General features: G+C 45.4%; 2 protein-coding genes across 2 annotated transcripts in view; one reads left to right on the top strand and one right to left on the bottom strand.

Moving 5' to 3' along the window:
- Positions 1 to 98: 98 nt before the first annotated feature.
- zgc:162872 (BAR_ACAPs and ArfGap_ACAP domain-containing protein) overlaps positions 99 to 13,490 on the top strand; it is a 24,375-nt gene continuing 10,983 nt past the window's right edge. Inside the window, 11 exon segments of the mRNA XM_070543648.1 lie at positions 99 to 2,345; positions 2,656 to 2,713; positions 2,910 to 3,032; positions 11,754 to 11,807; positions 11,879 to 11,937; positions 12,014 to 12,197; positions 12,297 to 12,341; positions 12,425 to 12,520; positions 12,597 to 12,671; positions 12,788 to 12,891; positions 12,964 to 13,015. Coding sequence (XP_070399749.1) covers positions 2,293 to 2,345; positions 2,656 to 2,713; positions 2,910 to 3,032; positions 11,754 to 11,807; positions 11,879 to 11,937; positions 12,014 to 12,197; positions 12,297 to 12,341; positions 12,425 to 12,520; positions 12,597 to 12,671; positions 12,788 to 12,891; positions 12,964 to 13,015 — 903 coding nt within the window. The 5' untranslated portion in view covers positions 99 to 2,292.
- LOC139062539 (uncharacterized) lies at positions 6,616 to 11,059 on the bottom strand. The gene is made up of 2 exons (XM_070543644.1): positions 10,806 to 11,059; positions 6,616 to 10,632 (listed from the first exon to the last, which is right to left on the bottom strand). The coding sequence occupies exon 2, from the start codon at positions 10,445 to 10,447 to the stop codon at positions 6,620 to 6,622; it is 3,828 nt and encodes a 1,275-aa protein (XP_070399745.1). The 5' UTR covers positions 10,448 to 10,632; positions 10,806 to 11,059; the 3' UTR covers positions 6,616 to 6,619.

Raw genomic sequence — 13,490 nt, 5'->3', positions numbered from 1 at the left:
TCTAACGGGGAGGAAGGATTAAAAAAATATCAAGACTGCAGTGACTGAAAGTTTGAAGCTTAATTTCTAACTTTGATTTAAAAAATCACATGAAAATAAATGAGATCAGAAATACTCTTGTTGAAATCTGCAAGCTACTAGTTCAACTTCTGGTTGACGCCATCAGTTATTACAGGTTTCTAATGTGAGACTGCATGTAGCGCCAGTGCCCTATACACTGGCACTACCTGGTAGCTGTTGCGGGTGGTCTTTACGTGTGCTTTAAGAAATGCAGCTTGAGTTTATTTCTGATGATGTTTATTACTTGTCTTGTTCCAGAATGTCCAGGATCCATTTACAGCAGTTAAATTGGTGTGCAGTGAATGCGTTACTTGCCCCAATGACAGTCCGCAGAGTCCTTTACACACAGCCACAGTCCTCGCCACACAGTAAAAAACTGTTTGTCCCATCCAGCCACACCTGAGTCCAATCTGTGTTGGCTTAAGTAGGCTGGTGCTTCCACAAGCAATTAACCAATAACATGAGGCCAAGCCTCCTCTCAAGTGCACAAAAAGAAATGACACATACATATGGCTCCTACACTGCATTTGATGCATTTGCCTACATGGTAATTAAGTGTTACGACATATTTTATATTTAGCTTTATTTGTTTCTTTATGTTTCCTCTTTACTTTAAAGCAAACAGCTGGATATCCGTGTTTATTCTTTTCCTGCTCTGTTGTCGTGTGCAGAAATAAAAGATTATTTCAAATTTGCAACAAAATAAGCACATAACATACATGTTTCTAGTCACTAAAACCCAATAAAGGATCATGTATTTTTCTGTTTTATCCCTGAAGCGTTACCACTTTATTGTGGTCTGAGGGCTTTCAAGCCTCTGAGCATAAGCTGCACCAGCAGAAGCTCCGCCTTCAGGTGGGACCCCATAGGACGTGTCCTGGGGTCATAATAAAACATTTAAGAGCAAGTCACCCTCAAATCAACTTTTTTTGTTGATAAACTAAATGTGTGTCTAATCGTGCTGCAGACACGTGTAGTCAATAGTTTTCGCACTTTAGTGCATTTTAGTAAAAATTTTAATTTTCTGCCTAAAACTGTCAGTGTTGTGCCGTTGTCAGATAAAAACTACACTGCATTTGAATTTAAATCTGCCATCGCTATTGGCCAAGAGGTACCCTAGAACGTTAGCTGGTACCATATGATGTCACAATGTCGTTGTGAGCCTGTGTGTATTTGTTAGCGGCTCCGCCCTCTCGGTCTGCTAGGCAACAGCATTTGTTGCATTTTTCAAACAGAAAGTGGGGGTGGAATAATATTCTGGTAGGGGGTGACTTGCTCTTTAAAGTTTTGAAAATGAGTCTTGAGCAGATTTTTGAAGGTGGAGAGCTCAGAGCAGTTGTGGGAGTGAGTTCCAGCGGGTGGGGGCAACAATGGAGACGGCTGCCCCGCCAAGTTCATACCTTGGTCCTGTGGGGGGGGGAGGAAGACGGATGGAGCAGGTCAGAGGGGTAGGAGGGGTGCCAGGTTTTGGAGGACGTTGAATGTGATGTGCTGTGGTACAGGAAGCCAGCAGAGGTCTGGTGGGTCAACAGAATGGGCGTGGGTTAGGAGACAGGCAGCAGTTTGGTGAGGGGTTTGGATGGCACTAGTTGATTTGTGATGTGACAAACACACGAATAAGGGTTTAAGGGAGAGAGAAGGTAGGAAGGTCGAAGTCTAACAAAATCCAATCCACTCACGTGACAAAAACATCCAGAGCACCTCCGCCACCAACCCACACCTTTCCCCTTTCCATCACAATGTGCCCCCTTCACAATTCTGTCTGCCAGTCTAGATCCGGCCCTGACAATAAAACATGTAAGGTCATCATGAAGTAACATAAAACATATATGAAAAATGAGATTAATTGTAAGATAATGTGCATATTTATCTTTTTTTTTTGTTTGTTTTTCCTTTCACTGAGGGTGCAGTTCCTCTCCGAACCACCACGCGACGCTGTCTATCGGTGCGAAACAAACCGGATACCGCCGCCGTAGCGGAGACAGCTGTCACCGAGAAACTAAACTAAATAAACAAACACGGTTTCTCTCCACGTCTACCCTAACCGAGTCTGCAGCGTAGAGAGTTGCATGTTGAAGGTTTCCGGTTATGAGCAGGTAACGTTTGGTTCAAGGAATGATCAGCGAAGCCGAGCTAACGGGCTAACAGGCTAAGTAACGGTCAGCTCCGCTCAGGATGGCGAATAAACTTTATTAAGTCATTTTATTGACAGTGGGGCAGCTGTGTGACGTCATGGATTCCTTGTTGGACTTCGAAGAATGTATTAAAGACTCACCTGAGTTCAGGTGAGTAACACATCTGTAAACAAAAAAAAACGGCATGAAAAATTCAAGACTAGGATGTGTAGCAGGAAGGGTGACTGCTCCTCTGGAACCCTCAGGTCCGACAGAACCAGAACCAAAGTCTGGACTCCGGAGTCTTTACTCTTGATCAGAAATTTAAGATGAAAAAAAATGCATGTAAATTATTAAATCAAATGTTATTTTTATTTCTATTAAATATTGAGTCTCTCTCTCTCTCTCTCTCTCTCTCTCTCTCTCTCTCTCTCTCTCTCTCTCTGTGTGTCCTGATGATGCTTTGATTCTCTTTGATCAGACTGACTCTGGATCAGTTTGAGGCTGACGTCTCTGAAGTGGAAACGCGACTGGACAAGGTGGTTTTACTCTCCTAACTATTTGTCTGGCATACCCAGTTCACCCAAAACATTATGACTACCTCTCAGATGTCGAATTAACTCTTAAGCTGCCAGCTGCAGGTCTGTGTTGGGGACCAGTCTGCTTTATCTGCTGAGAAGGATGCTGTGTGAACATTTCTCTTATCTAACTTATTTAACATATCTGACCAATCAGGTGATGAAGCTGTGTGGGAAGATGGTGGAGGCGGGGCAAGTGTACAACACAGCCAATCACCTGTTTGTGAGCGGTCTGGCTGAGCTCTTCACCACCAACCACAGGAAGGACTCGGTTCTCATGGTACGATGCTTCATAACACACTGCGAGTGTGTGTGTGTGTGTGTGTGTACACCAGACTGTTAACAGCGAGTGTGTGTGTGTGTGTGTGCACCAGACTGTTAACAGCGAGTGTGTGTGTGTGTGTGTGTGCACCAGACTGTTAACAGCGAGTGTGTGTGTGTGTGTGTGTACACCAGACTGTTAACAGCGAGTGTGTGTGTGTGTGTGTACACCTGACTGTTAACAGCGAGTGTGTGTGTGTGTGTGTGTGTGTGTGTGTGTGTGTGTGTGTGTGTGTGTGTGTGTGTGTGTGTGTGTACACCAGACTGTTAACAGCAAGTGTGTGTGTGTGTGTGTGTGTGTGTGTGTGTACACTAGACTGTTAACAGCAAGTGTGTGTGTGTGTGTGTGTGTACACCAGACTGTTAACAGCAAGTGTGTGTGTGTGTGTGTGTGTGTACACCAGACTGTTAACAGCAAGTGTGTGTGTGTGTGTGTGTGTGTACACTAGACTGTTAACAGCAAGTGTGTGTGTGTGTGTGTGTGTGTGTGTGTGTGTGTGTGTGTGTGTGTGTGTGTGTGTGTGTGTGTGTGTGTGTGTGTGTGTGTGTGTGTACAAGACTGTTAACAGCGAGTGTGTGTGTGTGTGTGTGTGTGTGTGTGTGTGTGTGTGTGTGTGTGTGTGTGTGTGTGTGTACAAGACTGTTAACAGCGAGTGTGTGTGTGTGTGTGTGTGTGTGTGTGTGTGTGTGTGTGTGTGTGTGTGTGTGTGTGTGTGTACAAGACTGTTAACAGCGAGTGTGTGTGTGTGTGTGTGTGTGTGTACAAGACTGTTAACAGCGAGTGTGTGTGTGTGTCAAGCTCCACACTAGTTTCACTCTAAAGGGACACTTTGGGACAACTCCATCACATTCCAACAATTTTTATTATGTCAGTTCAGTGAACATTAGGTTGATAACCTTCAAAGAACAGAGATAAGTGTTAGATGTCACATCATTTATATAAATACAATAAACAAAGAACTTCTAAACTAAATCTTCCCACACTAACAGTGTAAACAATTAAATTAAAGCATGACTTCAAAGGTCACCCAAAACAACTTCATATCATAAATAAAACAATAGTTACCAACCATTGGCGTCTTTAGAGTCAACTCATTGTTAGAGCTTGCTGTGCTGTTCCTGTTTGGCTGAGGACTGAGAGCCACCACCCTGCATAGGTGTTTTTTATCACCAATCAGTCGCCATTTTGTTGGTGCATTCTGGGAGATGTAGTTCTCAGTGGTGGTGGACCAGTTAGACCTCCATTTACTCAACTTTAACCCAACACCTCCCACTTGAGCTCATGGTTTTCCAAACCCAATGAGATCACACAAGTACTTTGTTGTTTTGTTCTTCAACAGGAATTAGAATGACAAGGCGTCTAACATCCCTATGAAGGATAGTGGTTGGGATTTTTTGTTTCAGTCTAATGGATTCTGCAACCGCCTTCTTTCCAGCTGCCTTTCTGGTGGGAACCGGATAGCTAGGAAAGGTCCTCACAAGCACGTCTCTTACAATGCCTTTCCTGTCAGTGTTGACACTAACAACTCTGGCCAGCTTGTATTGTCCTCTCAAGGCATTTTGATCAGCCAACCAGACCACGTCTCCAACAGCGACATTTCGCTCTTTGGTGTGCCATTTATTCCGTACAAAGAGATTTGGTCCAGCCAATTGGCTCCACTTTTTCCAGAATTTACTGACCTCTGTTTGAATACTTTTTAGTCTTTTGTATGGGTAACCATCAAACTGGAAGTCTCCAGGGTCTCCCTTCAGGTTTGCACGCCCTAGAAGCAGAGAATTTGGGGTGATATATCCCACACAATCTTCCCTGCTTTGAGTTTTGGCATCAATAGGTCTTTCGTTTGCAAGGTTGGCTGCCATGTAAAGAAAGGTTTGGAATTCACCCCAGGTGAAGATGCCCTCTCCTCCAAGATTGCTCAGGGCCCGCTTCACTATTTTTACAGCAGCTTCTGCTGCACCATTTCTATGGGGAGAGTCTGCAGGATGGATCTTCCAAACCCATTCTGTCCCATGTTTGGCAGCTAGGTCTTCAACTTCAGTCTTGTTCAGTTGGTCAAGGAAGTTGTACAGCTTTTCGAGAGCAGGCTTGGCTCCTACAAAGTTAGTGCCAGGGTCTGACCAGATCTTCCTGGGGTGCCCTCTCAGTGAAGTGAACCTTTGGTAGGCCAGCAGGAAACCTTCGGATGACTGGTCACTTACCACGTCTGTGTGTATGGCACGGGAGGCCATGCAACAGAAGATGATTCCCCATACTTTGATTTTAGTTCTTTTCTTGACTTCATCTTTGACCTCATATGGGCCAAACAGGTCCACGGTAGTGAATTCAAAAGGAGCAGCTGGGTTTGTTCTCTCCGGAGGCAAGTTTGCCATTATTTGTTGACACAGCCTTGCTCTGTTCTTCCTGCAGCGTACACAGCTGTCAACCACCCTCTTAGCGATTCTCCGGCCTTTAATTATCCAAGCTGTCTTCCTCATCCGGAGAAGGGTTCCTGCTACCCCCTCATGGTTGGCTTCATGAGATTCTCGTGCCAACAGAGTAGACACCCAGGATTCATATGGCAAAACAGGTACAGCAGTCTTCTCTTCATTGAACACCTGGATTCTACCTCCACAAAGTTGCAGTCCAGTGTTCTCATCTTTGTATACTGCCAATCTGCTGAGAGTTGTGTCTGGAAATGTTACACCTACTTGAGCCGAGAGAAAGATGTCATCACATGCATCCTGAAGTTCTGTGTTTTTCAATCCAGCCTGCTTAGGTGTTGTTGCAATCCATTTTTTCTGTTCTGGGTTTGAGGTCCTCTTTAGCCACTGCTCAGCAACTCGACGGATCCAGGCAATAACTCTCTTCAGTTTGGTTAGACTACTGAATCGTTTTATGTCCACAAGACGTTTAACCCAGCCAGTGGGAAACCTTTTTGGTGGAGTGGATGTTTTTTCTTTACACAAATCTTTTTCCTGATTCGTCTTGGCTTGACCTCTTGTCAATGTAGCTGAAAATGTTTTTCTTTGCATTTTATTCACCCTTTCTCTGGCCTGGGCTGCCACTTCTCCAGCCGATTGAATAGGCCACTCGTCCACTGGCCACTTCAGGAACTCTGGTCCATTTTGCCATGTGGAATTTTCCTTCAAATCGTCAGGAGCGCCTCCTCTGGTTAAGATATCAGCTATGTTTAGATCTCCACGGATCCACCACCAGTCTTGCACTAGCCCGGCCTTCTGGATCTCACCCACTCTATTTGCAAAGAATGTTTGGTATCCATAGTTGTCTCGTTGGATAGCTCCAAGGACTGTCTGACTGTCCAGTAAGTGGAACCACCTCTCAATCTTCATTCGAGCATGCTTCTCCACATACTTCCTGATCCTGGCTGCAAAGACTGCGCCACACATTTCTGCCTTAACGGCATCTCCTTTCTGATTTAAGGGTGTCAGCTTGGCTTTGGCTTCCACAAACCTGACTTCAATGCCTTAATTACTTTGTTTTGTCTCCCATCTTAAGTACATCACAGCTCCATAGGATTTATCACTTCCATCAGAGAATGTGATACCTCAAGGTTTTCCTTTCCAGTCAGATGGTGTGAGGCTTCTGTGGAATTTTACGTGACCAAGCTGTGCATAGTTCTCAAAAAGCTGTATGGCTTCTTCTCCGAGACTTTCTGAGAGAGGTCGGTCCCAGGTTTCTTGGGTCAACTTGCCACCCCCTCCTTCTTGGAACGCTTTACGAACAAGGATCGCTCCTTTCTGCTTGACTGGTGCAACTAGGCCAATTGGGTCATATAGTGCAGCAACTTGGCTTAGGAGGACTCTTCTTGTCAACTGGTTAGGAGTTTGTGTTCTCACCTCCTCTTCAAGAAGATTTTTTCCAACTCGCATCTTCTTCTTCCTTTTAGAAAAGTTTACTGCAGTCAGCATGTAGAGTTTGTCCTCATCTACTTGATAGCCGATGCCCAGGGCTTTGTTTATTCCCTCTTTCATCTGGTTTGGAAGAATTAAGGTTTTCCTTTGATCCTGGTTTAGTACATCTGCTTCAGTTCCTTTCCTCCCACTTTGCCCTGACCGGACCCAGGGTTTAAGGAAGAAACCCCCACCTTTTAAAATCTCTTCAACTTTTGCTGTAATTTTGTCAAGCCTGTGCAAATCATTGTGGGAGGTCAAGAGGTCATCCACATAACTGTCCTCTTCAATAACTCTTCGTTCATCCTTCAAGTGAGCGAAGTTAGGTAGACTTGCGGTCTCCCTCATAGCCAACTGCGCAATACAACCTGCAGGTTTGTCGCCGACGTTGACTCTGGTGATTGCATATTCACAGATCTCCTCTGTAGGATTGTCTCTCCACAGGAATCTGTGTAGATGCATTTCTCGCTCCTCCAACCAGACAGAGTTATACATTTTCTTTATATCTCCCAGAGCTGCATGTACCCCTTCTCTGAATCTTAACAGGACAGCTCTTATGGGGTTAAGGACATCTGGTCCCTTCAAGAGAAGATCGTTCATGCTCACACCTTTGTATTTCTGGCTGCTATTCCATACAATGCGGACTGGTGTTGTCACCGAATGAGGATTTGGCGCCACCAGGTGACTAACATACCACACTGGACCTGTCCACTTGTCCAGGACTTCACTGGTGAGTTTCATAGCTGCACCTCTTTCGACCATGTCATGGATTTGGGTTGCATAAGCGATTTTCCATTCTGGCTCTTTGCTCAGCTGCTTTTCCATCCTTAAGAAACAAGCCTGAATTGCCCTTTTGTTGTTAGGGAGGGAGGCGGGATCTTCAGTCCAAGGATACTTTGCATCCCAATGTGGAGATGGTGTGTGAGCATCTTTCTCCATGTATGTGAGCCCTCCTTTAATGATCTCATACTCTTTCTCCTCAGCCAAGGTCATGTCTCTTCCTCCTGGCGAACAATTTCCGCATCGACAACCTCCACATCTTGGCTCGCATGCGGCTCCGATGCTGTCCCAGTGCCACCACTCAAGGAACTCACGGTTACTGGTAGATGTAAATCTGGACAGAGACGCATCTTCCTGCAATTGCCAAGCTGGCTTGGTTGCTGGAACTGTAATTTCTTGATATTTGACAGCAGCAGTTCGCAAAGAGCGAGCAAAGTGGGCTCTTGATTCATATGCTGTCACCTCTACTTCTTCAAACAAATCAGGATGAGCTCCGCCCACTGTTTTTCCCAATGGGCCTTCCCACAAAACAAGGTCTCCAATGACTCTAACTCTTTGGGGTGCAAGTCTTCCCTCTCGATGGCTTATGAGAAGCTCAACTTCCGCTGGTCTTTTCAGATCTTCGAGCTGGACGTCTGGGAAGAATCTTTTCAACTTTTCAGGCTGAATTGCTTGATAAACCTTTGCAATTTCATCCAAGCCATAGCAGACTAGTTGATGTGCTCTTTCAGTCCCCTTTTGAGTTTTGACTCTGACTTTTAGGAGGTACCTTTTTGTTATAACGTCCATGATCATTCCACCAACTCCATGTACAACCAGGGTTATTTCTTCACCCCTGAGGCCCAATCTTTCCGCAGCTCTGTGAGTTATGTAATTGGTGTCTGATGCTAGGTCAATGAGGGTGCCTATCTTCTGACCTGCATTGGCTGTTACTTGCATCAGCATCATAATCACCGGAAGTTCAACCAGCTCATTCCTCTTCAGTAATTCAGACTGGCCTGCAGCTTTGAGTGTAACTGAAGATTTGTTTGTGAATGCCTTTCTGCACTGATCTGCTAGTTCAGGGGAAAGTAGTGATAAGAAATCTTCCTGTTCTTCTGTGAACTTTCCTTTTCCTCCATATTTTCCAACTGTGCCCCCTTGTCCTTTGGTTTCAGCTTTTGGACACAGGAAATAATGGTGGTCTGGCCCAGTTTCTCCCCTTTTACAGTACGTGTTTTTGCATAGGAAATTGTCTTTGCAGTATCTGTCATCATCATGGTATCCTAAGCATTTATTGCATGCTCCCAGCTTCTTCAAAACAGACTTCTTTTCAGATAGCTTCAAAGCTTTAAATTTCTTGCAGAAGAATATTTTGTTGCTGTGCCCATAATCACCACAGACACCACAACCCTTGTCAACTTCTTTTGTTGTAGCTCTGGCTGATGTAGACCTTCTTTCATGCCTTTTCTCAGACTTGTCCACCTTATCCACACTTCTCAGTTGTTCAAGTCTTTCCAATATCTCTTCTTGGTTCTTCAGGAACTTCAAGAGCGTGTCAAAGTGAGTATCTGCTGTGACATTGTTTTTAGGGTTAACTAGAAATGTTAGCCAGTCTCTTTTTATGAAGTCAGGTAACTTGCTTTCAATGGACTTAATGACTAACGGATTTTTTATGGCTCCAATGTTCCCCAGCTCTGTCAGATCTGCCAGGGCTTTCTCTACAGATTGAATCAGGTCAATGACTCTCCTCGGCTGGTTCCCCTTCACCTGCGGCATTTTGTCTAATTCTTCAAGGATTTCAACTGTAATGGTAGACTTGTTGCCGTATCTATTTTCCAGGACTCTGAACATATCATCTGCAGTTGTATAAGTTGACAGTCTCAGCTCCTTCACGATGGTCTCACTTACACTCTCCAGGAGCTGAATCTTGAGCACCTCAGGTGAGCCAGTGGGCTCTCCCTGCCTTTGCAGGCTCTCCCAGTCTTTTTTCCACCTGTAGAACTCTCTCATATTACCCTGGAAGACGGGAAGGGTAGTTGGTTTTATCTTCACAACAGGTGGTAATGGTTGGATAGGTTTACCGTTCGTGCCTTGATCAGCTAGCCTCCTTAATATGGCAAATTCAGCTTTTCTCATTTTTAGCCTGCAGTGGGCTGCTCTCAGTCCTTTCAGTCTCCCATTCATTTCATCTCTTGATGAGTCAGGAATCCACCTCTCCCACACAGACATAGTTGAGATGACTGCACTAACCTTCTCACCTAATAAAGTGAGGTGAACCTCATAGCCCTCCAAATTGTCACTTTTGACTTGCATATTTTCAGCTTCATCAACTACTTCCTCTGCTTCATGGATTGATGTTTTAAGTTCCCTTTCTCCATATCTTCCCCACAGGTTAGCTTGTACAGCGGCAGTAACCTCCTTCATTTTATTCTCTGCATCTTTTAAAGTCATTTGAATGTCGGTCTGTTGCTGCTTATCAAGTTCTGCTTCTTCATCCACTGCCTTGACATCAGCCTCCAGTCCAATCCTGTAGTCATCATTAGAGTCAAGAACTGACCTGAACCGGTCTGAAAGTTTTCCAAATTCCTCTTCTAATTCGGTTTTCAGCATGATGTCTGCTCCTCTTGAAATATAGTTGGCTAGTCTGGTGAAGCTGCTTTTAGCGCTGGTCCTCTCCTGCTTCAGCAGTTTGACCGTCTTCCCCAAGACCTCTTCTGCCATCTTTATTTTCTCTTGCGTCCACAGCTTTTCTGGTTTGAAGCCCTTTATCTCCTTTTCCAGGGTGCTCTGTGGTTATCAACTGTCAAGCTCCACACTAGTTTCACTCTAAAGGGACACTTTGGGACAACTCCATCACATTCCAACAATTTTTATTATGTCAGTTCAGTGAACATTAGGTTGATAACCTTCAAAGAACAGAGATAAGTGTTAGATGTCACATCATTTATATAAATACAATAAACAAAGAACTTCTAAACTAAATCTTCCCACACTAACAGTGTAAACAATTAAATTAAAGCATGACTTCAAAGGTCACCCAAAACAACTTCATATCATAAATAAAACAATAGTTACCAACCATTGGCGTCTTTAGAGTCAACTCATTGTTAGAGCTTGCTGTGCTGTTCCTGTTTGGCTGAGGACTGAGAGCCACCACCCTGCATAGGTGTTTTTTATCACCAATCAGTCGCCATTTTGTTGGTGCATTCTGGGAGATGTAGTTCTCAGTGGTGGTGGACCAGTTAGACCTCCATTTACTCAACTTTAACCCAACAGTGTGTGTGTGTGTGTGTGTGTGTGTGTGTGTGTGTACAAGACTGTTAACAGCGAGTGTGTGTGTGTGTGTGTGTGTGTGTGTGTGTGTGTGTGTGTGTGTGTGTGTGTGTGTGTGTACAAGACTGTTAACAGCGAGTGTGTGTGTGTGTGTGTGTGTGTGTGTACAAGACTGTTAACAGCGAGTGTGTGTGTGTGTGTGTGTGTGTGTACAAGACTGTTAACAGCGAGTGTGTGTGTGTGTGTGTGTGTGTGTGTACAAGACTGTTAACAGCGAGTGTGTGTGTGTGTGTGTGTGTGTGTACAAGACTGTTAACAGCAAGTGTGTGTGTGTGTGTGTGTGTGTGTGTGTGTACACCAGACTGTTAACAGCAAGTGTGTGTGTGTGTGTGTGTGTGTGTGTGTGTGTGTGTGTGTGTGTGTGTGTGTGTGTACACCAGACTGTTAACAGCGAGTGTGTGTGTGTGTGTGTGTGTGTGTGTGTGTGTGTGTGTGTGTGTGTGTGTGCACCAGACTGTTAACAGCGAGTGTGTGTGTGTGAGTGTGTGTGTGTGTGTGTGTGTGTGTGTGTGTGTGTGTGTGCACCAGACTGTTAACAGCTCGTTTGGGTTTTGTAGATGGAGGATTGTTTTGTTAGTGAGCAGCTGTTCATCTGCTGCAGACAGAACTACATCCTGCAGCACCTTCTGGCAGGTCTGACTGACCTCTGACCTGTTGTGTTTTTTTTTCTGACTTCCTGTTTCTTTTCTCTCAGAGTTGCCTGAACCAGTTTAGTCAGGGCCTGCAGGAGATGGTCAGCTTCCACAATGTGAGTCTGGTTCTTCAGTTCTTCTCTGTGATGTCATGAACACTGTTAAACCCTCCGACTTTGGTCGTCAGATGTTGTTGGATCAGACGCAGAGAGCCATCACCCAGCAGCTGACCAACCTCTGCTCACAGTGAGACACAAGTCATAGTCCGTGTCTTCTAATGGCTCTGGAGATCAGGTCTCACGCTGCTGTGTGTTTCTCCGAGGTTCCTCCCTCAGCTGTCCGAGACCAGGAAGGAGTTCGTTCGGATCGGGGAGGATCTGGAAGCGGCAGCGGCAAAGAGCGCTCAGGTGTCACGTCACAAAGCGTCTGACGCTGAGCGGGCGAGCCACCTGCTGCTCGCCACTCGTAAATGCTACCAGCACTTTGCCCTGGATTATTGTCTGCAGGTACAGTCGGAGCCTCCGTCTCCACCTTACGACCTCGAGGAGGGAATGTCCAACATTTTCACTTTACTTTTGCTGAATTCTGAATGTTTCCCGTTTCAGCTCAACACTTTCAAGACTCAGCAGAAGATCGACATCTTGAACTCTGTGGGTGTTTGATGAGCCCAGGTGTTGTTGATGGGAGTGGCCTGAGCAGCTTAAGTGAGGATTCCACCTGTATCTGTCCCCAGGTGTTCTCCTACGTGCACGCTCAGCTCACCTTCTTCCACCAGGGCTTTGACCTGCTAAGAGACCTCGAGCCCACCATGAAGACGATGGCAGCTCAGGTGCTGACCTCTGACCTCTGTTATCCACGGCCTCGGCTCACCTGAAGCTCACCTGGTGGTTGTGTTTGCTCCTCAGCTGTCGCTGCTGTCGGCGGATTGTGCTGCCAAACGAAAAGAGCTGGAAAACAAACACCTGCTGGTGCAGCAGAGGGTAAGAGCGTCAGATAGAGCAAACTTCAGGTAGAACGTCTGGTAGAGAGGGTTTTCACCGTCCAGGTGAGGACGTACCAATGATCTAAGCGTGTGTGTGTGTGTGTGTGTGTGTAGGATGCTTCAGGCGAGTCGATGACCAGTCTGTGTCCTGACAGCAGTGACATCATCCAGGGTCACCTGTTCAAACGCTCCAGGAGGAAACCTAAAACCTGGAAGAGGTACCGACCTGCAGCTCCTGATCAGACTCGCTTAGTTTCGACGCTGAAAAAAAGCGTCTCCATTTGTTCCAGATGCTGGTTCTTCCTCAGGGACAATCAGCTCATCTACAGGAAGTCACACAAGGTAAAACCTGTAATTATCTCTCATCAGCACCAGTTACCTGCGATCCTTTAGGTTCTCTGATTCTGCTTTTACAATCACACTTGATATTTTTCCCGCAGACTCGCTTTTCCCCAGTTTGGTTCTGTTAACTGATCCAGGTTCAGATCAGCAGCTTTCAGGTCTTCTTCCGACTTTATGATTGATCCAGGATTTAAACCTTAAAGGGACATTATGGACATTTGACAGCCAAAACATGTGTAGAAATAATAAATGTCTTCTTCATACGTTCTCCTGCAATGCCCTGGTCCTGTAGAATGAGCCCTGGCATTTTTACTGTGATTGCCTGTTTTTCTGTAAAATCACAGAAAAAGAGAGATGCTCGGGTCGAGCAGGCTGCTTCATGCGCGTTCACGCTCAGGCATCGCCCGTAGCATTTGCTATCCGTAGCTTTAGCAGCAGAGAGAGAGGCAGTGCCACTTTGTCGCTGTTCCTAACG

The sequence above is a fragment of the Nothobranchius furzeri genome, chromosome 13, assembly GCF_043380555.1.
Source record: "Nothobranchius furzeri strain GRZ-AD chromosome 13, NfurGRZ-RIMD1, whole genome shotgun sequence".
NCBI classification, from domain to species: Eukaryota; Metazoa; Chordata; class Actinopteri; order Cyprinodontiformes; family Nothobranchiidae; genus Nothobranchius; species Nothobranchius furzeri.
Note: the sequence above shows the minus strand (reverse complement) of the source record. Positions and strands in the feature narration are given on the sequence as shown.

Coding starts and splice junctions, on each gene's coding strand:
- LOC139062539 (XM_070543644.1), bottom strand. CDS start 10,447: ATGGCAGAAGAGGTCTTGGGGAAGACGGTCAAACTGCTGAAGCAGGAG.